The 24,224-nt window shown below is 45.4% G+C and overlaps 4 protein-coding genes across 6 annotated transcripts in view; 3 read left to right on the top strand and 1 right to left on the bottom strand.

Moving 5' to 3' along the window:
* The first annotated feature begins 948 nt into the window (after window positions 1-948).
* Window positions 949-2,705, top strand: LOC124071093 (odorant receptor 131-2-like). The gene has a single exon (XM_046411527.1). It carries the CDS (start codon window positions 1,701-1,703, stop codon window positions 2,703-2,705), a length of 1,005 nt encoding a protein of 334 aa, XP_046267483.1. The 5' UTR covers window positions 949-1,700.
* A 2,652-nt stretch (window positions 2,706-5,357) lies between these two features.
* Window positions 5,358-6,314, top strand: LOC124071092 (odorant receptor 131-2-like). Its single transcript, XM_046411526.1, has one exon. The coding sequence runs from the start codon at window positions 5,358-5,360 to the stop codon at window positions 6,312-6,314; it is 957 nt and encodes a 318-aa protein (XP_046267482.1).
* A 1,763-nt stretch (window positions 6,315-8,077) lies between these two features.
* trappc14 (trafficking protein particle complex subunit 14) lies at window positions 8,078-17,120 on the top strand. Of its 2 annotated transcripts, none has more exons than XM_046411400.1 (13): window positions 8,078-8,410; window positions 8,673-9,013; window positions 9,113-9,208; window positions 9,454-9,583; window positions 9,870-9,956; window positions 10,103-10,223; window positions 10,646-10,793; window positions 11,115-11,197; window positions 11,380-11,531; window positions 12,250-12,386; window positions 12,533-12,611; window positions 12,688-12,802; window positions 16,616-17,120. In XM_046411400.1, exons 1-13 carry the CDS (start codon window positions 8,152-8,154, stop codon window positions 16,770-16,772), a joined length of 1,905 nt encoding a protein of 634 aa, XP_046267356.1. In that variant the 5' UTR covers window positions 8,078-8,151; the 3' UTR covers window positions 16,773-17,120. The 2 variants fall into 2 exon arrangements, with proteins under 2 accessions (XP_046267356.1, XP_046267357.1); XM_046411401.1 differs by having other exon boundaries at window positions 8,083-8,344.
* zgc:152891 (uncharacterized protein LOC767741 homolog) overlaps window positions 17,114-24,224 on the bottom strand; it is an 8,622-nt gene continuing 1,511 nt past the window's right edge. For both annotated transcript variants that reach the window (XM_046411398.1, XM_046411397.1), the window contains 13 exons: window positions 23,570-23,792; window positions 23,134-23,215; window positions 22,470-22,559; window positions 22,271-22,386; window positions 20,866-21,038; window positions 20,620-20,763; window positions 19,827-20,030; window positions 19,219-19,305; window positions 18,972-19,141; window positions 18,581-18,696; window positions 18,399-18,499; window positions 18,071-18,241; window positions 17,114-17,635 (listed from right to left, as the gene is read on the bottom strand). In XM_046411398.1, the coding sequence (XP_046267354.1) occupies window positions 17,456-17,635; window positions 18,071-18,241; window positions 18,399-18,499; window positions 18,581-18,696; window positions 18,972-19,141; window positions 19,219-19,305; window positions 19,827-20,030; window positions 20,620-20,763; window positions 20,866-21,038; window positions 22,271-22,386; window positions 22,470-22,559; window positions 23,134-23,215; window positions 23,570-23,792 (1,857 nt within the window). In that variant the 3' untranslated portion in view covers window positions 17,114-17,455. The remainder of the gene's footprint in view (window positions 17,636-18,070; window positions 18,242-18,398; window positions 18,500-18,580; window positions 18,697-18,971; window positions 19,142-19,218; window positions 19,306-19,826; window positions 20,031-20,619; window positions 20,764-20,865; window positions 21,039-22,270; window positions 22,387-22,469; window positions 22,560-23,133; window positions 23,216-23,569; window positions 23,793-24,224) is intronic.

The raw sequence follows: 24,224 nt of genomic DNA, 5'->3' as shown, positions 1-24,224 counted from the left end.
TTCTTGATCTTCTTTGAACTTTAACACGGGTCAAATTGACCCGTAACATAACAGGAGGGTTAATTTCAGTTTGATAGCAGATGAGTTTATCTGTTCTAAAACATGTGGTTTCATGTAACTAGAAGAAATGTTTTTGGAATTAATTTCATGAGATGTTTTTGAAATACATTTTCTGAACTGGGCCAGTCTTGCCAGTTGTGCATGGTGGAGTGGGAATCCTTCTTTTCTTCTTCTTCTTCTTCTTCTTTCTTCTTTCTTTCTTCTTGTTAATATTACTACAGTGGCAAAAGTGTATTTGGGCCAAAGATTGAGGGAAACCCTTGTTCACTTTCCTCGAAGAGCAATAGATGGTTTATGTTCTCAAGAAGCTTTAAAAGGGAACAGACCTGCAGCAGGAATTATGAGTGTGTTCAATCCAGACAGTTCGGGAGCTGAGGGGTTAGTGGTGTTAACGGGCCATAGTGCAGCCTTGCAGTCGTGATTAAGCCTCTCTCTCTTTGGCCCTTGGTATTTAGGTGGAAACCAGAAAGACTCACTGTGACCCACTTCACACAAAGTGAACAAGCTTAGAGAGCCAGTCAGCCATGGTAATTATGACTGTTTTACTTTGTGATGAACAAAGTAGAAGGTGAAGAATCAGTCTGGTTCACCCCACTACTGATGAGCCGGGACAAGAATCAAGTAAGTGACCATAATGACACAGTAAAGACACTCGCCTGTCTGTAACCTGTGAAAGTGTCAAGAAAGTGTAGCCTCGGCCCAGCTATATTCACACTAATACCTGTCAAAATAATCTCAATATGTTTTGTTTTAATTCATTCAGTCCTAAAATTTATAATCCAATAATATAACACACATTAATCGGAAATGTGCCATTCTGCTTAAAAATACACATGTTGATGGAACTTGTGGAGTTGCAAAATATGCGGTGGGAGTTGAAGAGTGCTGCCTCAGTTTACCACCATTTTGTAATCAGTTGGCAGCTCTGCTCCTCTCTTCATCCAAGTGTCCAGGACATTCAGCCACAGATTTGATGATACAGCAACATAGTTAATCCTTGACTTTTGGCAATACTTGTTCTAGTACTAAGTACACTTGTGCTCAAACATTATGTTTGTTATAACCAATCCTACGTAAGCGGTGAGGTCTCCCAGAAGATCTATAGAGTCCGTAGATGGAACACAGACCAACGGTAAAAGAAGGCCAGATGGTTCCAGAAGAGCACAGAGGCCTGCTCATCACCCTCTTCCTGACGAGCTTCTTTTAGTGAGGGTTCTCCAATTCCTCTTCCGGACGAGGCGCTGCAGGATTATTGGCTGATTCCTGGGGGTATTTTATTATGCTGATAATAAACATTCTAAACAAGTGCACTTTGCTTTTTTTAACAACTAACCGACTACTGATGGTTAACACATCCAGGAATCCCTTGACATTTGCATCTCTATTCATTCGTTGATAGAGCTGACATGGGAAGATGTCACAGGAAGTAGGTGTAAATAAAAAAGCAGGAAACACGTGCAGACCCTGCAGAGCAGCTCAGTCCACACAGAAACAGGCCTCTGCTAACTGTCTTCACAGAAGAAGGTGCCTCAAAGATGAAATGTTGTCACGGTTATGAACATAAACTACAGAAAATGTGTTTTGTTACTGATTTTTCACCAACAGGTTAACTTTCAGCTTTATTTAAAAGTTTGTCGAAAATGCTTGATGTAAACCAGTCTCTGACCAACGTCTCTGCTGAGCTGCAGTATCAGGGCTTACTGGAGAGAGTGATGTTCTCCACTCTGACCACAGCCCCCTGCTGCGTCTTCCTCTTCATTAATCTGACCATGTTATTCACCCTGAGGAGTAAACCGGTGTTTTGTGAGACGTCTCGTTACGTCCTCCTGTTTAACCTCCTTTTTGCAGATACTACGCAGATGGCCCTGAGTCAGTTAATGTACATACTGGCTGCTTGCAGAATTAGACTGACATATCCTGTCTGTGGTGTTCTCACCATGCTTGGCGAGCTCACAAGTGAAATCTCCCCTCTCACGCTGGTGTTGATGTCTCTGGAGAGGTATGTGGCTGTGTGCTACCCACTGAGGCACGCCACCATCGTCACCATCAGAAACACGGGGCTGGCTGTCCTCCTGGTCTGGGCTTTCAGTTCACTCAATATCCTCATTCGAGTTGTGTTACTGTTAGACTTTCCATTTTCAGAGCTGGAGAGCCTGCAGATGAAAGATTTTTGTAATACACTTGGCATGTTTCTTGGGACAGTATCTGATTTTTATGACAAAGCCTACACCGGCTTCCTGTTTGTGTCGGCTGGTGTGGCAGTCACGTCCTCCTATATCGGCGTGATGGTAGCAGCCAGGTCAGCCTCCACAGACAAAGCTTCAGCCCAGAAGGCTCGTAACACACTGCTGCTGCATGTGGTGCAGCTGGGCCTCAGTCTCTCCTCCACCATACACAACCCGATGCTCATCGCGGTCTCAAAGGTCCTGGACAGGTTCATTATTGTGCGCATCCAGATTGTTATTTATGTTTGTATAATCATCTTGCCCAGATGTCTGAGTTCTGTCATCTACGGTCTCAGAGACCGGACCATCAGACCCGTCCTCAGGTACCATCTGTGCTGTCAGTGGAGACGCTCACCTTCAGTCTCAGATGTCCCAATCAAGGCTAAAATCTGTCTTCAGTTAATAGACATAAATTCTTAACAATTCTAAACTTTGATTCAAACTGAGAAAATGTCAATAAGTCAAGTTTGATGTGCTGATGTTATATGTGATCAGCTGCAGTAAAACACAGTAAAATTAAGTGTTGTGGTCTTCTGCACTCCATATTTTATAATAACACGTAGTCAAATCAACATCTCTCTGACAGAGTCTAATCTCAACATTATTATAAACTGAATTTATGGCTGAACTGTTGAAAAGTACTGAACTGTATTTTACTGAAATACCTCATAAAGTGGCCACTGAGTGTATGAATGTATTTGTTAGTGAAATGAGCTCTCACTCCACAGTGCGTTTGCAACATATACAAACTGACAGTGATACTGTTTTCAGGTGAACAGCACTAAAAATCTACAGAAAATCAGGTTTAAATTTTTTTCAGACATAGTAAATGCAAACAACAGAAAAAATGTCCTACAGGTTTAAAAGGAAACCATGTGGACCATTAAAAAGACTATAGAGTACAGTACATTCTTCAGATCTGTGATTACAGGAGAAACTACATGAAATGTTGGTTTTGAAGTTCCGTTCATATTCCTTTTTAAAATGATCCTTATGTAACTGCATTATCTGTAAAGAGAAATAAAACAGTGATATCGGCAGAGCCTCTGCCTCCTCTTCACTATCTGACGCTGGACACTGAAGGGGCAACATGTTAAAGGACTTCATTTCTGAGCTGAGAACTGCTAAGCCAAAACATGGCAGATTGCAAAGAAATCAACACATTCATTCGTTTTCTATGCTGCTTATCTGTCAGGGTCGCAGGGGGCTGAGTACGAGCAAAAGGCGGGTTCACATTGGACTGGTCACCCGTCAACCGCAGGGCTGAGACACACACACACACACACTCACACACACACGCACACCCAGGGAAAAAGGAGAGTAGCCAGCTAACCTAATGTGCATGTTTTTGGGACTGTGAGAGGAAGCCGAAGTACCTGGAGAAAACCCATGCAGCAAAAGACAAACATGCAAACTCCACACACAGAAGGGCTCAGACCCAGACTCGAACTCAGAACCCACTTATTGTGAGGTGACAGTACTAACCACTGCACCACCATGATGTTCCATGTTAAAGAGCTGGTCTGAAGGAGGGCGGCTGAAGAGGGGTGAATTGGGAGCCTTCAATCAGTCAGCCTGCGGAGCTGGCCTGAGGCCGAGCAGAAGACCTCAGCCTGTGGTTTGGACTGAAGCAGAGCAGGAGACCTCGGCAGATGGCCTCAAGTGAAGACAGGTGGGCAGAACAGGCCAGGAGGCAAGACCAAAGAACAGGTGAAAGCCTTCTGGAAGTCATGGGATATGGCTGAAGACCAGGACCAGAGGTTGACAGCTGTGGGACCAGAGACCAGCAGCTGGAGATCTGAGAAGGAGGCCAGTGACAGTGGCTGGGATACTAGCAGGTGAGCTGATGGGTCAGGTAAATGGGTGACTACTGCAACTTAGCAGGAACAGGAGGTAGCTGCAACACAGGCACTGGCTGCTGCTGCAACTCAAGCTCAGTGGATTCGTGCAGCACAGGAGCTGGAAACTGCTGCGTTGCTGAGCAGAGATGGAGGTCCAACAGGGTGTTGACAAAGACAATGTCAGCTGACTGACATTCTGGGATGTCTTGCTTGGAATGCTAACTGGGAACCCTAAACAGGTGTTGAACAGGCTGTCAACCAGGGACCAGGGACAGCTGAGCCAAGAAGTGGGGATAGACAGAGCTTGTGGAAACTCTGTAGTAATGGCCAACGCATAGGCTGACAAGCTGGGCAACAGAGGCTCTGGGGCACTGGGCCGAAAGTGAGGAGGTAGAACAAGGCAGCTGAGAGCCACAATGTTGGTGGAAGGCTGCCCAGAAAATGGCTCCAGGGCAGGATCTTGCAGGAACCTGGTTTGGTCTTTGTTAGTACTTTAGCCATTATTAGACAGTCCAAGACACAGTTACAGATACAGTTAATATGAATGGATGCTAAGTGGTAATAGTTTTCATGATGTACAGAGACCCTGAGGGCCGACTGGATGTGATCACAGTAAATGCTTAAATCATGCATAGCATTTTCAGGGCTTCATGGTTTTAAAACCATGCCAAAGAAAAACACTCACAAATTTTAAGAGAACAAAGATTAGTGACAGTACATTCTTCATGGTTACATTCTTCATGGCATCATGGATACGGTGACAAGGCTGCTGAGGAGGTGGTTGTGGAGAGATTACATCAGCCATTAATAAAGTGTTAATGGTGTTGACATGTGATTGTATCACGTGAAGTGATGTGAGAACGGAACTCATGAACGACATGTGAGAGCCAGCAGAAGCTAAAGTCCACATCTGCTCACACAGACACAAACCAGACTGCTACCTGCTGCAAAGGAGGTGGAGGACTCAAGGCTTCGCAGGTGAACGTTCTCTCCTCTTAGGATGAAATATCTTAACTGTTATAGAAGGACAAACTGGACAAGATTTCTTTTGTTTTTGATGCCTGATGACATCAAGAGCTTAATATTTTTATTATAACAATTTTATTTTGTGCAGCTCCTTTTAAAAAGGATTCACAACGTTTTGTGAAAGATCAAGCAAAAGAATACAGCCAGGCCAGACAGAAGACAAGATTAAGATAAACTTAATGCGTGTCTTCAGTGCTTCTCTGAGATGTCAAATGCAACTAAGTCTCTGACCAACACGACTGTTGGACGAGGCTTACTGGAGAGAGTGATGTTCTCCACTCTGACCACAGCCCCCTGCTGCGTCTTCCTCTTCATTAATCTGACCATGTTATTCACCCTGAGGAGTAAACCGGTGTTTCGTGAGACGTCTCGTTACGTCCTCCTGTTTAACCTCCTTTTTGCAGATACTACGCAGATGGCACTGAGTCAGTTAATGTACATACTGGCTGCTTGCAGAATTAGACTGACATATCCTGTCTGTGGACTTCTAGTCATGCTGGCCAATCTCACAAGTGAAATCTCCCCTCTCACGCTGGTGTTGATGTCTCTGGAGAGGTATGTGGCTGTGTGCTACCCACTGAGGCACGCCACCATCGTCACCATCAGAAACACGGGGCTGGCTGTCCTCCTGGTCTGGGCTTTCAGTTCACTCAATATCCTCATTCGAGTTGTGTTACTGTTAGACTTTCCATTTTCAGAGCTGGAGAGCCTGCAGATGAAAGATTTTTGTAATACACTTGTCATGTTTCTTGGGACAGTATCTGATTTTTATGACAAAGCCTACACCTGCTTCCTGTTTGTGTCAGCTGGTGTGGCAGTCACGTCCTCCTATATCGGCGTGATGGTAGCAGCCAGGTCAGCCTCCACAGACAAAGCTTCAGCCCAGAAGGCTCGTAACACACTGCTGCTGCATGTGGTGCAGCTGGGCCTCAGTCTCTCCTCCACCATACACAACCCGATGCTCATCGCGGTCTCAAAGGTCCTGGACAGGTTCATTATTGTGCGCATCCAGATTGTTATTTATGTTTGTATAATCATCTTGCCCAGATGTCTGAGTTCTGTCATCTACGGTCTCAGAGACCGGACCATCAGACCCGTCCTCAGGTACCATCTGTGCTGCCAGTGGAGACGCTCACCTTCAGTCTCAGACGATCAAGGCTAAAGTCAGCTTACTCATCACTCATTACTCGCCATAGATGAACTCCATAACAAGATGTGTTAATTCATTCAGAATGGAATCAGAGTGTGTGACCTGCGGTATCTGAACACTGAGCAGATGTGATGTTCACAGGGCAAGTGAAGAAAGATTTTTATGTTTTTTCTTTGTTCTTTTCCAATTTGGGTGAACTGACTCTCTAACTCTCAGATGATCATTAACAAGGCAGACACACTGCATACAACTGTGAAATTTAGATTTCTGATAATAAAATGTTATCATTATAATGTATTTTAACTGTAAAATGTGAAGCACTTCATTTTACAGGAGAATGAAATGTTTTGTATTGTAATATTCATCAGTACTCATTAAATCTGCATGTTTTCCTGATCCCAAAGCGTACTTCAGCAATGAAACACAGAATTCAGAAAAATCGTCACAGAACTCATGGAAGAAATGATAACAGACTTCAAAAAGTGTGTTTCTAAATGGGCAGAACAACAGAACCGATGCAGTGAGGGGTCAAACGAACATAAATGAAATCTGAACATTGTTATAGATAGAACAAGTCGTTCTACAACACATTAGATTTTACAGGTGTATCTAATAAAGTGGCACCACGGTGGTGCAGCACTGTCGCCTCATAGTAAGAGGGTTCCAGGTTTGAATCCGAGGTTCTCTGGGTACTCCGACTTCCTCCGACAATCCCATTTATTGTGGTTAATGCCTCCAGTGCAGGTTAATGGCCTGCTCTACATTGCCCTGAGGTGTGAGTCCTGTGATTGACTGGTGACCAGTCCAGGGTGAACCCGCCTCTCGCCCGTAGTCAGCTGGGATAGGCTCCAGCCCCTCCTCGACCCTGATGGATAAGCGGCATAGAAAATGGATGGACGGACCTAATAAAGTGGCCACAGAGTGTATGAATGTATTTATGACGTAGTTTGAAATGCCACGGTATAAAGTGAACACTGCTGGCCGTGAAGTCACACACTTTTAATGTTTGCTGGATTTACACAAAAGTCCAAATAATTAAGGCTTTATTGTAGCCAGAGTTTCACAAAGTTTATGAAGTTTCTTCAAAGTCTGAAACTCACAGATTTGTGCAGTTTTTGATGGGAGTCCAGGACCTTTCTCCGCTGGAGTCAAAGAAGTAGCCTGTCCTGGTTATTTGCAAAATTTGACATCTTTACCATTAAAAAACTTAGTCTTCATTAACTTAGTGTGGCTGGTGAAATCAGTTGAAATGATGTGTTCAAAGAGCTGCTAAATGTTGGTTACAGACAGGCCTGAGGCCTCATCCGTCACCTGAATGCCTCCCTGAAGGAAAAGAGACAGAAGTGAAAGTCACCCATCAGAAAATTACCTCAGCAAAAGTGTTAAATTATCTGATATATACTGCACTTAAGTTTTGAAAGTAAAAGGGAGTAAATGCAGTTAATTAAAAGGAAAACAGTCAGAATTTTGTGAATTGTGAAGTTTAAGAATGTAAAAATGGAGCCTACAATAAAACAACGCCTTGAATCGTTAAAGATTTAACAGAAGAAAATCCAGCCCCTCCCGTCCCGTTCAGTTTGTCTTCTATTCCTCCGTCTCTCCGTCCCAAATATAAACATGTCCCCCTACCTTTCACGGTGTGGTTTTGTCAACAAAGATGGGAATAAATTGCCTCGTGTCATGTCTGCATCATGGCCACTACGGGGCGCAATCGTCCCTTTTTTCCATATCTGTGTAAAGCGAACAATGGGCGTGCTTTTATTTTGACAGTGAGAACAGGAAGTGTGGATTTTATTGTCTTTGTGGGTTGACTGTGGTCCTGCTCGCTCAGCCTCCTCCGGTTGTCGCCATGGTGCAGATGATGGAGTCGCAGTGCGAGTATTTCATGTATTTTCCGGCGGTGCCCATCACGGACCTGTCGGACCCGGCCCGCTACCGCAGCCTGCCCCGCCGGAGTCACCTCTACGTGGGCGAGACGGTCCGCTTCCTCTTGGTGCTGCGCTGCAGGGACGGAGGGGCGACGCCATCCGAGCACGGCCCCGGTAAGGCCGGGGGGAGGACACCGGGAGGACACAAGGAGGGAGGAGCGGAGGGAGACTGCAGCGTCTGTAAGATTCATCCAGACTGTCTGCTTCTGTGAGGAGAGCTGCCGGTCCGGGGACACACCTGAACCTGACGGTGGTTTTATTAAAGGGGGAATCAAACCAGGACAAACATTTGTTTAACATGGAGGAGAATAATAGAGCTCATGTTTTTATTCACCAGACTCTAGACATAATCACCGGGTCATACCGGACCAAACTGACTTAAAACCCCAGATAATAACTCTCACATGCGTGAATTTTTATGTGTGCAATCATTCTCCTGCAGGGAGCAGCGACAGCACCGCAGCAGGCTTTGGGACGGAGTCGGCCAGTAGTCGGGCGTGGAGGGAGCTGGCTGGCTCTCTGTGCGCGGTGGCCAGCGTGAGTCCAGGTGACAGTTGCCGCCATAGAAGCAACCACCACCATCATCACCACGACTACCAGAACAGCGGGGATGAGGCCAACGAGGATGGCGAGGAGGATTACATCGCTGCAGCGGAGGCAGCCATTGCAGCACTTGGCAGCAGGGTGGACCCTCGCTGTCGCAGCTTCAGGGACTGCAAGCCCCTGCTCATCCACAATTCATCTGGGACGGCGGCGAGGGAGTTCCGCAGGGCACCTGTTCAGGTACACTGCTGTTCGTGATCCCCTCAGGATTAACACGTGGTGCCTGCTCAGTGACCGTTCTTACTTCATGGTGTTTTCTGATCTGTGCCTCCACTCCAGTCGCCTCTGGACGAGCCGGTGGTTCTGACGGACGAAGTGATCTTTCCCCTCACCGTCTCTCTGGACAAACTCCCCGTCAGCACCCTAAAAGTCAAGGTCAAGAGGAACCTCTTTCTGTCTGTCTGTCTGTTTGATTTTTGTGATTTGGGACCATGTCACACTCAGGATATTTGGAAAAGTTTTTCCCTCACATTCTGGTCCATTTGACCATAAAGTGTGAGCTTTAAGCTGTTTGCAAACTGATCCAGGATTCTGTGTTTAAAACTCAAATATAGTTTTGTGCAGTTCCAACATTGTGGAGACACATGGCTGGTTGATGTTTCAAGTGTTTGTGTGCTCAGGTGATGGTCACGGTGTGGAAGAGGGAGGCAGAGAAAGCAGAGGTGCAGGAGCTCGGCTACCTGAGCGTCCTGCAGCAACGAGAACCAACACACACCTTCAGACACGACCTGAACACCTTCAAGGCTCAGGGTACAGCGCACACACTTACTTTTATATCTGTGAGCACCTGAAACAATCTATTTAACAGCTCGTAACCCGAATCCTAACTGTGAAGAGTTAAGACCCCTCTGAAGACTTTAGGATCAGATCTACTGTCCTCATTCTCAAGTCCTCACAAAGCCAGAGAATAAAAGATATTCATGTTATCAGTTGACCAGGCGTGCCTCAGTGTGTAGTACTGTCTGTGGACACAAGGGGCACTGTAAACATGTGACAGAATGTATTTTGACAACCACTGGGTTCGTCTGGTCCACAGTGAGCACCACCCTGACTGTCCTGCCGCCTCCCACCGTCCGCTGCAAGCAGATGACCGTCTCCGGGAGACACCTCGCCGTCCTCAAAGGTAGTCCTCTGAATCACGTTACTGCTCAGAAGTGTTGTGCTCTTAACACAGTGAAATTCTGAAACTCTGACGTGTATTTTGATCCAGTAGTGTCTCAATGAGAACATGAACCAGGATGTCTTTCTGCTCCTGTCTCCCCCTGTCAGTGTTCAACGAGTCTTCTCAGGAGGAGCTAAGTATTCGGGAAATACGCATTCTACCAAACCTCAACGCTTCCTACCTTCCTATGATGCCTGACGGCTCCGTGCTGCTGGTGGACAACGTGTGGTGGGTACACAAACACGTGTGCTCACTTCTGTCATGTCTGACAGCAGGTTGTCATGCATACTATGACATCATGTTATTGTGATGTCATCGCTGACTACATTCACATCAAGGATTCAAGGATTCTTTATTGTCAGGACATACAGAAAAGTCAAAATGCCTTTGCTCTACTCCCTAACAGGTAACAAGTAATAACAGTTATGCATAAAACCTAAGACCACAATAACTTAGACATCAGTAAATATAGACAGTACAGTAATTATAGAGAAACAGAATAAATAGACAAAAACAGTAAATATAGACGATAGAGAATAAAGTAGGTAGTGCAGATAAACAGACAGCATCAGGTCATTTTGTGAGTCAGCCTTTGAACTCAGTCTGATGGTTCTGTCCGGTTCTCTTCTGGTTCTTGTGCGGTTCTGCAGCCACCAGTCGGGTGAGGTCGGCATGGCGTCTTTCTGCAGGGTGGACAGTCTGGCCGGATGCCTTCCCAGCATGCTCAGTGCTTTGGAGGAACATGACTTCCTGTTCCAGCTGCACCTCAATGACATGCCGCAAGATGACTCCAGCGAGGTGCATGTTTGTGTGGTTCTCCTAAGGTGCTTTAGACTGTGTCAGGTTGACTAAGTGAACCCACAAAGCAGAACTTTGACACACTACAAAGAAGAGAAAGCTGAGGCAGCAGGATAATCTAGACTGCTGTCCCACCAATCAAAATGTTTTATTGCAGTTTGCAGCAACTGACACTGAAGACAAACTTTGGGTCATCTCACGTTGGGGATTTCAGTGTGTGATGCTGCTTTAAACACAGTTTGACACTGAAACTTTGGTGGATATGAATGCCACCTTGTGGTCATAATGTATCACCACAGTGTGTTCTTGTTTTCTTTTCAGGGGCTGGAGGTTCCCCTGGTTGCTGTGCTGCAGTGGTCCACTCCCAAGATGCCTTTCACCAACTGTATCTACACACACTACAGGTGAAGTTGAACCATCTGAGCAAAGCCTTTCTTCACACACCTGATCAGCTGCCACAAAGATCTAAACAGCATGGAGCTAAAACACACATACTGTTTGATAAAATATGACTTGGGACAGCTCAGTGTTGGCTGGGACATGTCCCGACTGTCTCGACTGTCCTGACTGTCCCCCACCCTTGCAGGTTGCCCAGCGTCCGTCTGGACCGGCCGCGGTTCGTCATGACGGCCAGCTGTCCGAGCACTGTGAGGGTGAAAGAACACTTCAAGGTCAAATACGTTCTGCTCAACAACCTGCAGGACTTCCTGGCCGTTCGACTCGTCTGGACTCCAGAGGGTGAGTGTGTGCGTGTGTGTGAGTGTGTGTGTGTGTGTGTGTGTGTGTGTGTGCAGCTCACGCCAGCAGTGTTGATTTAACCCTCAGGAGTCGACAGACGCGCCGGCGCGTCCTTATCACAAGACCACTTTAAGACAACGTAGCTGCAAGACGCAGCCTCGCTGAATCCCAGTTTTTTTTGTGTCGAAAGTGGGCACTTCAAACTATATACCAGTTTTTAAATTTTGTTAATATGTCAAGTAAAACCCGAGTTATGATAAAAAAATATACGCACTGTTTTTTTCATGACCATTGCCATCACGTTTGGTGCGCGTTTGGGGCGCGCATTTTATGCAAGAAGACGCAGTAAACACCAGCGCATTGAGCGCACTTCATTCAGCGCATTTCAGCGCATTTTCCCCAGTGGGATTTTAGAGTTTTGTGTGATTTTAGGTCCAGTGTGTCAATACAGTATGTCAAAATGAAAAAAACAACAGTAAATCACACTTGTGAGGTTGTGCTGATGAAAAATGATTCCAAAATGGCAAGATAAAAAAAATTGAAATATAAAATTAGAATCAAAAATAGTCAACAACTGACAATTATACATGACTTCAGAGGGTTAATGTGGAAGATTTCACTTTTTTTCAAACCCATTTTTAGTCAGAATAAAAACTAAAGGCTGCAGTGTGTGTGTGTGTGTGTGTGTGTGTGTGTGTGTGTGTGTGTGTGTGTCCAGCTCGTGGTCAGGGTGAGGACACAGCTCTGGCTGCTGTGGTCTGTCACACTCCTGTCAGTAATCTCGGTCACTGCCGTAAAGGAAGCACTCTGTCATTCAGCGTGGCCTTCCAGATCCTCAAACCAGGACTGTACGAGGTACCCCCATCCACACACACACACACAGACACACACACACGCACACTGCAGTATGTGTCATTTGAAAAAAGAATCAGAACCAGAACTAAACTGATCCACTTCCTGTAGAGCTGACGTTTCCTGTTTCCTCTCTGACGACTCTGCAGCTCAGTCAGCACATGAAGCTGAAGCTGCAGTTCACGGCATCCGTGTCCAACCCTCCGCCTGACGCCCGGCCGCTGTCACGTAAGAACTTTTCAACAACAGCGTTGGTGTCAGCTGATCAGTGACATCAGTGACGTGTGTTCTCCTCACCTGCCAGGTAAGAACAGCCCGTCCAGCCCGGCGGTTCGAGACCTGCTGGACCGACACCAGGCCAGTCTGGGTCGATCCCAGTCCTTCTCCCATCAGCAGCCGTCTCGTTCCCACATCATGAGGTCTCTCACACGCACACACACACACACACACCTCAGTGTCTCTGCTGAGCTTCTCTGCACTTTGCCTCGTGTTTAGTTTTGTGCTTCTTCCTCTACTTCTTCTGCTTTTTGTGAAGTTAAATCCAGCCTCATCTACATATATAAATTTGTGTTGGATTTTGTCTCCATCCATTTGAAACACAGTACGTAATAGACAATAGTAAGTTGTTCAATATAGGTCTATTGTACAGCAAATTTTCATTTGAAAACAATTATGTGTACAATTCTACACCATAGTAAAGTGAACAATACATACCTCCACGTACTCAGCCACTTGTTTTACCCTCTGTGAGTCTCTGTCAAATGGCACGCGATAGATTTGCTTCATTTGTACCTGATGTTTTTTAAGGATTCGAGTTAATGTCGATAGAGAGACCCAATTAATGTTATTGAAAATAATGTCATCACTGACAATATTGGCTTGGATTACCCTCAGTCTGATGGAATTGTTTGCCAAAACCATGTTCACAATGGCTGTCTGCTGCTCCTGAGTAAACATGGACCCTCAGTCCTATGGTGATACAGTAACAGATACATGTAGCCTGCAGTGAAACGTCACAGGGATGGATACCCAAAGTGGTGATAAAGTCAAAGTCAGCTTTATCAAAGTCAATATACAGTAATTCACAGTTTTCCGCGTTGTACTGAAGGCAGATAAAAGGTTTTTTTACCTGTTTTCTAGACAAAATGTTCAAATTACTGAAGCTACCGTGTATCTGCTGCGATTGGCTGAACTCTTAGTCCAGCCTCCCTCAGTGTGAGTCCATAGTTTATTAAATGGCCAATGAGCGTTGAGCGAATTTCCTTCGTTAAAGTTGGTCCTCTTCTACTTTGTTCATGTGCTCTCTCATTTTCAAGTCTCTCCCTATGTCTTCCTCTTCCTCTTCCTCTGCCTCTTTCTTCTCCTCTTTGGACTGCCCCTCTCATTCTTACTCTTCTTCTCCTAGCACCTTCCATTTTGTTACAGTTTTTCTCAACTGTTTACACACATTTTCTGAAAGCATGCCTCATGTTCTCAGAACTCAGAACACACACTCAATGGGCAAAACCCCTAAATTCTCCTGCAAAATGACACTTTACATTCAAAACAGTGTTATTTCCTCTCAAAATGGTATTTTGTTTTCAAATGACACACACAAACCATCATATGAACAGACATGTATGAGGACCAGTTGAACACTGATGTGCTTAATGTAAGACACTATGATGAATGGAAAACGCTTCTTCTCCCTTCATCATAATGACTTGGGCCTTTTTTTTGTTTAGTGTTAGACTTACTACACACAGTACATACATAAGTGTGTTGTAAAATGTTTCAGAATATTGTTGTTATACTCTGAACACACAAATACACGGTAACAAATATATTTTATTTTTCCCACAAAAACAATGAACACAGTGTACATCCCAACCAACACAAAGTTGCACATACAGTGGACTACATACAAATCAGCAGAAGAATTTACTGTACACAGTTACAGTAAAAAAAAAACAAAAAACTGCTGCTTCCTGTCTTCTGTTTTGGTCTGGCCACAGCACCTCATCCACATCACAAGCAATGTTTTCTCTGGCCCAGCAGCGGGGGAATATAGCCTAGCATTGCGAATCCAGCCATGAAAGCATCAGCTTCTATATCTCCACATGCGTCTTCCATAGCTTGGAGAAGAGGGATACGCGTTTATGTATTTCTGTCATACACTTTCCATCTCCAGGCAGAAAAAATTCCTCAGTAGGATTGAGGAATGGAGAATATGGAGGGAGATAAACAATTAAAAAGCGTGGGTGGGCAGTGAACCAGTTACGAACCAGAGCAGCCCGGTGGAAACTTTCATTGTCCCAAATGACGACGTACCTGAGCTGCTCTGGGCCATCTGTCTGGTCTGGTGGAATGAGTGTGTTGTGTAGGGTGTCCAGGAATGTGATCAGATGGGCAGTGCTGTAGGGGCCGAGGGTAGCATGGTGCTGGATGACGCCGTGGTGGGTCATCGCTGCACACATTGTGATGTTCCCTCCACGCTGGCCGATGATATTCCTTCCCCTCCTTCGTCTTTTTGTGAGGTTGAATCCAACCTCATCAATGAATCTCTCTCTCATCATCTCTAGCTCAAGGACTCTCTGAAACACACATGACAATATCAGAAGCACAATCATTATGATTACAATACTGAAATATGTATAATTCATACAGTGTTGACAGCATGCATCAATTGTTGGATTATATAAGACTTACTTGCACATAGTTATATCGCAATTCTTTGACTCTTTCTGAATTGCGCTCAAATGTCACCCTGTAGACCTGCTTCATCCTCAGATTATTTCTGTGCAAGACACGGTCCAACCTTACCCTATCAATATTTTGAAATATCTCATTGTTTTCTTTTATTTTTGTTTGTATTTGCCGTAATGTTATGGCGTTATTTTCTAGGACCATGTTTATGATCTCAGTTTCCTGTTCAGGAGACAGAAGACGTTCCCCACCACCTTGTGCTGTTAATCTTTCTGTTCTGCAATACGAATGGTAAAAAACTGTAAATACTGTGTAAGAACACAAAGTAGGAATAGATTTCCCAAATACCTGAAAAATACTTTATTTTTACAGTCGTACAGAACAGTCCACATGCTGTACTGTACTTCTGTACTCAATGAGAACTGTATTGATATGCAGTACTGCAATTTTCTAGTGAGATTTCTTACCTATTCTCATTTCTGAAAGTCCGAATGATGGATGCTACAATGAACCGGCTCACATTTGGCTGTACTCTTTGCCCAGCCTCCATCATTGTTAGACCACATGATCAACCAAAGTGGCTTGATCTCATCAGAGATTACGGTCCTTGGCCTTCCTTGTCCTCCTCTTACTCTCACTCCTCTGGCTCTGGCTCTGTTTCCAATGTTGGCATCCGTTGCTCCAAAGCAGAAGAGCTCCCCTGTTGCACTTTGCTAAAGCTCTGATTGCTAATTGTAAAGCTGTGTGACAGATGTTTGCCCATGTGATGAGTCAGTGTGCATAGTAGGACAATTAACTTTAGATGTGTGTTCCTTGTGAGAACAAGAGATTTTCTTCACAACAGTTGTGCCAAATGCAGAGAATTGTGTGTAGTGTTTTGAAAAAAGTATGTTTTAGAACTGCAATTTGAGTGTAAAGCAGGAATTGTCCATATAGTTTAGCAGAATTGGTTCAGGGGGTTGGTGCATGAGCTACATGTTGTGGTCATTGTGTTTCAAGTGCAAGTATCTGTGTGTGAATAGTTGAGAAAAACTGTAAGTAAAGACAGGTGAACTCACCTGCTGCCTTTTTATACTGCTTATACCCATCCGATTGGTGTGTTTCCAATTAAGCACATGTGTGTTTGCGCACCAGGTGGATGGCTTATTCCAATTTGTTCATGGGTGTGGTCATTTTGAAAGCCAGAGCTTTGTAGTGAAAGGAAGTGACATCACAATGCTTAACTGTGCCTAAAGCTTGAAAATGTGTGTGACATACTGCAAATTACTGTGTGTAGTAGAGTGTAGGGTTTTGCTAATTCAGTTTAATTCAATTCAATTCAATTCAGTTTTATTTAAAGCGCCAATTCATAACAGAGTTATTCCAAGACACTTTACACGTGAAGAAAGAAGAAGAGAATGAGAGAGAAACAGGTCCCAGGGCAACCAACTCCTGCAGGAGTCATAGTCAGATCTGATCTGAGGTCAGACAGAACAGGTTTGGAGCTTTTATGTGATGCTTGATGTTCCTCATCAGCTGTGAGCCAATCAGATTTTTGTGTGTGTCAGGACGGGCAGTGCCATGGAGCGCCGGGCCATCACTCCTCCTGTTGGCTCTCCGGTTGGTCGGCCTCTTTACCTGCCGCCGCAGGACAAATCACTGCTGTCGCTGGACAAGATCGCCAAGAGGGAGTGCAAAGTGCTGGTGGTGGACCCCGCCAGCTAGGAGACGAGGGAGTGAGGAGGGAAGAAAGGACGAGGACGCAGTGAGGAGACGCATCGTAAGAGGAAAATGCTTCTCATTTGTAAAATGAACAAGTGAGGACAAAACAGAAGGAGAGTGTGAGATGGAAACACACACACACCAGTTGACTGAAACCTCACAACACCAACCTGAGCTGCCAACAGCTGACAGTTAGCCGTTAGCAGCTAACTTAAAGACGGTTTGAATTCAGTGAGTGTTGTTTTCGCTGCTGTATTATCGGTGTTGTCATGTCGAACAGGCGTGACTTCAGAATGTAACACAACACGTGTACTGCATGCATTTCAGTTCAATAATAAAAGTTTAAAGTGCTGCGACCATAAAGAGCAGAAGGTGTTGCTGATCGATGTGTGAGTCCTGCAGCAGACACACGTTACAGACGTGTCACATGTTTGTTTTCTCTCACAATGAATCACATTAAAGTACAGTCACTGCAGTTCTTTTTCCACAACAGTTTGTGTTTTTCTTTCGAGATCTGCAGTTAAGTCAAAGCAGACGCCATGTGATAGAAACAAGCCAAAGCAATCAGAAGCTTTGCACCAACGATATAATCAAAGACGTAAATTCTTTTGTGTCTAAAGTGTTTGAACAGCAACATGCAGCTGATCGATCAGAAATTGTTAATAATCGTGACGAAGACGTGACATTTAGATGGACACGCTGTTCTCGATGAGTCCAGGATTGAGGTAAGGATACGGCAGCTCCAACTGGCTGTTTCGCTCCGTGATGTCATCAGAAATGGCCCTGAGTTCAGCCTGTACCTTTTCCACCAGCCTGCGAGGGGCGCCATCTCTGAACACGGCCTCTTTGTAGTGACACAGAGGGACCTGCAGGGGGAGACACAGAGTTCACATAACATCAGATTCATGTGAGCTGAACTGGGTCACATACTGGTTCAGTTTGACGGGAAACTGGACCAAAGCTGCCCGCTGCCCCTCTCCCACCCCACTCCTGATCGAGGACTACTTGCAGAGGTGAGTCCAGGAAGGACAAATACACAGGCACTACAAATACACAGAGTACACACAGTACCCTGGACCAGTGGTGTACCTGCTAAGGCATGTGAACGCTGTGAGTGTGTTAATGCATTTAAATGTGTGCTGGAGGATAACCAAGCATCTGTGAGGCCCAACTGCTGAACCTGGTCTGAGGACAGTTAACATGTCAGCAGAGACCAGAAACAGGAATGTGAGGCTGAGGTGTGTTTTCATGTGAAGCCGCTGTGTGTTTGTCCTGCTCGGCTGTGGGGGGTGGAGCCTCACAAAGTTGGCGACGGGTTGCGACAGCAGAGAGAGCACCGTCAGGACGCGACAGGTGGAGCTCACGTCCGGCAGGAAAGACATGATGTCATCCTCCGTCACCATGCCTTTGACATGCGGAGGAGGACGCAACATGGAGGGTGGACAGTTTGGCATCCAAAGGCTAAAGTCCAACTGGAGAACACAAAAAGAAACAATTGAGACAGACAGAAGACTCACAGGAAGTCACTGACACAGGCTATTAAATAAGTACAGTTGGTGCTTGTGGACAAAGTCGTGGACAAAGATGACAGAACAGAATTGAGATGCGAGTGATGTGAGATGTCCTCACCTGGGAGAAGTTAACGGCTGCATGCAGAGCCGAACAGGAGAAGATGATCATGGTGACAAACTGGGACAGTGAAGCTTTGGACTGGAAACACTGGGGGAAACCTGAAGGACATGACAGCCTTGGTCAAGTCTCCTCCTGTGTCTATGGCAACACGAAAGGACTGCGCACATACACATACACACCTGAGTCGTGTGTGAATCCGTGTGTGTTGATGTCGGTGATCCAGTGTTGAAGCTCAGAGTCCAGCTGCACGTCATCGTCTCCACTGTAATACAGATCCACCCATCTGACCACAAACCTGCCACACGCACGCACACACACACACACACACACACACACACAGGAAAAGAACAGGACAGCGTTCTCTGCCTGATGAGCAGGTGTACAGGTAGCATCTTGTTTTTACAAGATTCACTGAGTGGGAATTGCGAGTCTCATGAAGTCTGACAAGTTTGACTTTTCTTCCTGGTTTGGGGGTCTGAGGACTGCAGACGTCCCACAAACAGAGCGATCTCAAAATGATCTGAAGTGATCAAAGAGTTTATTTGTCTGTTCACCCGTCTGTCTCCGTACCTGTGCAGTGCGTCCCACACTCTCAGTGCGTCCTGTGCATAGTAGCTTTGTGGCAGTTGGTCCACAGCGCGGTCTTTCAGGTCATCAGGGACACACAGAGACCGATAAGAAACCCTGAGTGACGCCCGGGACAGAAGAACAGGTAACGCGTCCAGACCAGCAGCGGTGGCCTGAAGGGACAGGACCGGAGACAGATGAGACCACCGCCCTAGCATCCGCACCTGTAATTCTCCTGCTACAGCCTTACCTTATCAAAGACGCCACCGCCGGCCAGCAGCGAGCCTCGTGCCTGCACGTTGATCTGCAATGAGGTCCAGACGTGCGGCATCAGCAGCTGTCCACAAAGACAAAGACAACATGGTTTGCTGTTGGGACATCTGATGTTGGACTTCATCAGACACAAACAAGACACAAAGAGTCACAGGAAACACGCAGTTCCCCTCACTGTCGGCTCACACCTTTGACTCAGCACAAAGATGGCCAACATGAAAGCTCCTCTAAACGTCTGATCGCCCCCTGGTGGCTGGCTGCAGTACAGCTCTTGCAGAATGGACATGAGCCAAACTATAAACTCTATATAGTACACATCAAGTAAAGTTCCACAAAAATGTTTTTTGTCATTTTAGGTCGTTCTTATGGAGATGTGTTGGCCATCTTTGTATGTATGAAGTTACTATAAAAGCATCTGTTATGGCTCCTTTAATAAAGACGGGACCCTTAAACACTATAGTTTGTAACACACATGAATGGATGTTGCTTGCCAGAAGGCAGCCAAACTGAAACCTAAACTTTGCTCACTGAACTTTACGTGAAGCTTGACTCATCCAGCTGTTTTAAACCTGTGAGGTGGTGTACCTGGTGCAGCGGGTGCAGCTCCGGCAGCTGTCGCAGTGTGGCCACGCAGCAGAGCTCTCCCAGCATGTGAGTCCTCAGGTAGTGGGAAGCCAACTGGTGACACTGGAAGTCTGCGCTGCGAACCCAAATCTTTGCCAGCAGCCAATCACAGCCATCGTCGGAGGGCAGGAAGACCGGGCTCTGAGGACCAGGTGTCTGCTGCAGCTGAGGAAGAGCATGACTGACTGACTGACTGATGAAGTGACTGGTTGGTTGATTGATTGATTTACAGAGGTGGAAGTACAATTTTAAGGTATATGTACTTCCCTAAAGTATTTCCGTTTTATTCAGCTTTTATTCAGCTTTATTTATTTGTGATATCTCTGACAGCTTTAGCTACTTTTTATTTTGCAAAACAATGTACAAATGTACAAAACATATGATGAACCTATGAAACACGGTAACAGTGGACCATATTTTATATGTTCATCATATGTTTTGTACATAAAATACAGTACACCAAACAGTAAGGTACAATAAAACACCCACAGAGTCATTTTCCAGCATTAGTAGTACTTTTACTTTAAGTGTACTTTAAGTTGTACTTCTGTGGGTAACATTTTCAATGCAAGACTTTTCCTTGTAGTGTAGCATTTTGGTACTACTACAGTACTTCAGCTACTTGTTTTACTGAAGGAAAACACCTGAGCTCTTTAGTGAGTTTTGCAAAGTAAGGAAATCGATAAACAAAGTGAAAATCACAGCTTGCCTTTTGGCCAGCAGCGTCACCTGTACCAAATCACCTGGAGCTCACCTGGATGGCAATGGGGAGCAGCTGTCCCTGCTGGTTCAGGTGGAGGAGGCACAGCGGAGCTGACAGATACGTCTGCTTCCCGTTGATCACGTTGGCTGGGACGCCATCCAGCACTTCATAGTCCAACAGGTAAACTGTCCCTTTCTGCCACATGAGAGGACATCAGGACAGAGCAGCTATAACAAGATAAGAAAGTGCACAGCTGGCACTTGAGAAAAGCTGGAAGTCAAAGAAGAGCATGCACACCTGTAGCTCCTGCTCAAGGGAGGAGCCTTCAGGCAGGAAGGGGTGGAGCATTTCGGAGGTTACAGACAGCTTTGAAGGGAGGAGGCGGGTCTGACGCACCAGCAGAGGGTTACAGCCATTCAGACTCTGGTAGCCAAAATACCAGTCCTCCATCCAGTGGGCCTGAACGAACTCTGAGAGAGATGGAAGAAAGAAGAAAGGCAAGTTTTTCTTAAACTTCACCAATCCTTCAAAGCTGTTTCTGATGTTTCCTTGCGTGTATGTTGGACCAGAACTGTGGGACGGGTGCGGAAGTACCCAAGGAAGTTAGTGCAGCTCGCTGTGTAACCATGGCAACTGAAGAACTGACAGGAGCTGAGTCCTGTACAGGTAGGATCTCTAAGATTCACTGAGTGGGAATCATGTGAGTCTCATGAAGTCTGATAAGTTTGACTTTTCTTCCTGATTTGGAGGTCTGAGGTCTGCAAACGTCCCAAAATCTGATGGCTGCCACACACAGAGCGAACTCAAAATGATCTGAAGTGATCAAAATGTTTACTTGTATGTTTACCTGTCACCTGTCTGTTCACTGTTACTGAATGATTCATCAGCAGCAGAGGACCTGCTGAAGAGAAACATGAGCCACAGAGTCAGGGAAAACAAACATGATACTAGTAAGCTAAACTTACTACGAACTCTTTCTTCTGTTTTAAACAAGCTGCTTCAGCTGCATGATGAGACTACAGGTGAACAGCAGCAGACTGTGATGTCCAGGACTCACACAGGAAGTGAAGGGCTGAATCATTAATGCAGCTGTTTGTGTTTATTTGCCCCAAACAACTAATGTAGCAGTAAGCTAGTGTGTGTATGTGTGTTGTTATTGAGCTCAGCCTCTGACTGAGACAGCAGAAACTCCAGTTCATTCACAAAGTTACCTCTAGTCTCTCTTTTTCCTCTCATTTCTGCACGTTTAAGAAGCAGATTTACCAATTCAACACTAACCAGCTAGCAACACACCAGCAAACACCAGGAACAACATAGCAACTAGCTATAAAACATGGAATGTTGTCTGGTAACTGCCTGGAAACCATTTATGAACCACAGACTGTAAGAGTCCCAGAACGCCATCACGACCATTTAGCAACAAACACTCCAGCGACACGAGGTGAACCCGTTATATTAAAAGATATATAATATGAGTGTACATAATATAATTATTATATAGCAATTAGTGTATAATGTTTTATTAGATAAATTATATCAACCTGGTATATTTTCAGTAAAACACAGATCCAATTCAAATCCAACATCCTTCTTAACTCTGTGCTTTTTTTTAAGAATCAGAATCAGATCAGAATTTCTGACTCTGAGTTGTTCATCTCCAGTCTTCGCAGTGCACACAGTTTTTGATTGACTTGTTTCTTACTCGCGTTGCTGTTCTGGTGTCCGCTGTGGATGAAAACCTTCTCCAGCTCTGTGAAACTCGTCCAGGCCTCCATTCGGTCAGTAAAGCCTCTCAGGTAGTGCAAGTTGGTGGCTGGACTGAGGACACAACACACCTGCTCAGCACTTCATCATGTATGTCCAGACTTGAGTCTGAATGTACACTCAGAGTGGGACCTCACCTCTTGTGCGTGTAGCTGAGGTTCGGTCCGAGTTCAGACGGCCTCTCCAGGTCAACGCAGTGTGGAGCGCCGTCGACAAACTTACGCCATCTGCAGTAATGACACAATGAGAGAACAGACATCTAGAAACGTGAGTTTGTTTTCAGTGCTGTTAACATGCTGGTGAAAAGGAGGACCTGTGTCTTGGCTCCAAACACCAGCTGGAAGCAGGTAGCTGACAACCTGTTTGTCTCCACCTGAAGGTCTCACAGGTTCAACTTACAAAAATGTACGAATTGCAAATGTTCATAAAAACAGGTGGATGAAGCCCACCTCCTGTGGCTCACGTTGTCAAGGTTTGACTGTCTGAAGTTCCGCTATATACCTCCAAACTCAGATCTGATCTCAGAGGACACAAACCTGATCTCAAAGGACAATGTGATGATCCTCTCTGAGGTCTCCACCAACAGCTCAGAGCTCTACAGTTCAGTCCAGATGTCCCCAGATCAGACTCCACGTCAGCTTGATTTTTTACAGGTTTTACATGTGTGTAAGTCTCATGAATGGAAAGGCTCATGATTCAGACTAAAGATTCTTTTCTCAGTGTGGAATCAAAAGTTTGGAGCCCTGCAGCACCAGCGGCAATATCTTTTTAAACTTTATTTTGTGTCTGTTTCCGATTCACCTGATGAGCTTCTGCTGATGTTGCAGCTGTGTGAGGCGATGCTGCTTCAGCTTCTCTTCTGTCTCATCCTTCAGCAAACACACTGAGGAGGAATAAGTAAAGATAACCAGGGTAACTTCTCAGGTCAATGAGAAAATAAAACATTCAGAAGAAGCTACAAACTAAAACCCCAAACACTGGAGATGATCTGTTCAAGCTGGAACTCTAAATACAGTAAACCGCTACAAGTCACGTTCAGTTATCAGAAGACAGCTTTAACACCTGAGGCCTTTCAGAATGATTCCAGGTTGAATTTTGCACAGAAATGCTTTATGTCTTTGGTTCACGTGTCATGACCCAGTTTTTATTTGAGGGTTTTGCTGAATCTCTGACAGTGAGTGAACAGAGCGACTTGTCAGGTGTTCCTCAGAACGATCTTCTACTTTCTTGAACTTACACTTTCCACTCCGCAGCTCTACGTCGCCGTTTGCTGTTTGCAGCCATCTGTCGCACAAGAACACCTGTACTTCTGGGTCCTCAGGTGTCTCTGCCAGCCTTCGGACCTCCACCCGGCTGCAGTGCCAGTCAAGATTGGGGAATCCAGCCCGAGCCTCCAGATGAAGCCGGACCAGAAGCACACAACCCAGAGTGCTGCTGGCTCGGATGTGAACCGGACACGTCTGTCAGAACAGAGGAAGAGCATGACTGGTTACTGCTCTATCTGTTCTTAATCTTGATTGGACGACAGACGGCAGATCCCAGCGCAGATCTGTGGCACAGGTCAGGGGAGTGCAGTTCCGACTAACAGGAAATGGTTGGCAGATTCTGACCAAACAGTCTGAAACCATGACGTTGGTTTACTCGCGCTCAGCCACGATTGGTTTGCTCGATCATGACACATGATCTTCCGCAGCAGGTGGAGTTGATAGATGTTCAAACTTCCACTCTCTTTAAAAAATCTCGTCCATCTTGGCTCACGAAGAGGCCAATGCATGTGTTACACAAAGTTACAGAACAGCGATAGATGCACATTATGATACGTGCTGTGTTTTATCCTCGGGTTTTATCACAGACGTAGAGACTTGTGTTTAAATCAAATGATAACCACATTT

Source organism: Scatophagus argus, chromosome 14 (assembly GCF_020382885.2).
Source record: "Scatophagus argus isolate fScaArg1 chromosome 14, fScaArg1.pri, whole genome shotgun sequence".
Classification (NCBI taxonomy): Eukaryota; Metazoa; Chordata; class Actinopteri; family Scatophagidae; genus Scatophagus; species Scatophagus argus.
This window is presented reverse-complemented; position numbering and strand designations above follow the sequence as displayed.

Bases quoted from the DNA above. Each gene is read 5' to 3' on its own strand.
- LOC124071093 (XM_046411527.1), top strand. From the start codon at position 1,701: ATGCTTGATGTAAACCAGTCTCTGACCAACGTCTCTGCTGAGCTGCAG.
- LOC124071092 (XM_046411526.1), top strand. From the start codon at position 5,358: ATGTCAAATGCAACTAAGTCTCTGACCAACACGACTGTTGGACGAGGC.
- trappc14 (XM_046411400.1), top strand. From the start codon at position 8,152: ATGGTGCAGATGATGGAGTCGCAGTGCGAGTATTTCATGTATTTTCCG. The intron at 10,224-10,645 runs GTGGGTACACAA...GCGGTTCTGCAG, and splicing joins CTGCTGGTGGACAACGTGTG to CCACCAGTCGGGTGAGGTCG. The intron at 12,612-12,687 runs GTAAGAACTTTT...CTCACCTGCCAG, and splicing joins TGACGCCCGGCCGCTGTCAC to GTAAGAACAGCCCGTCCAGC.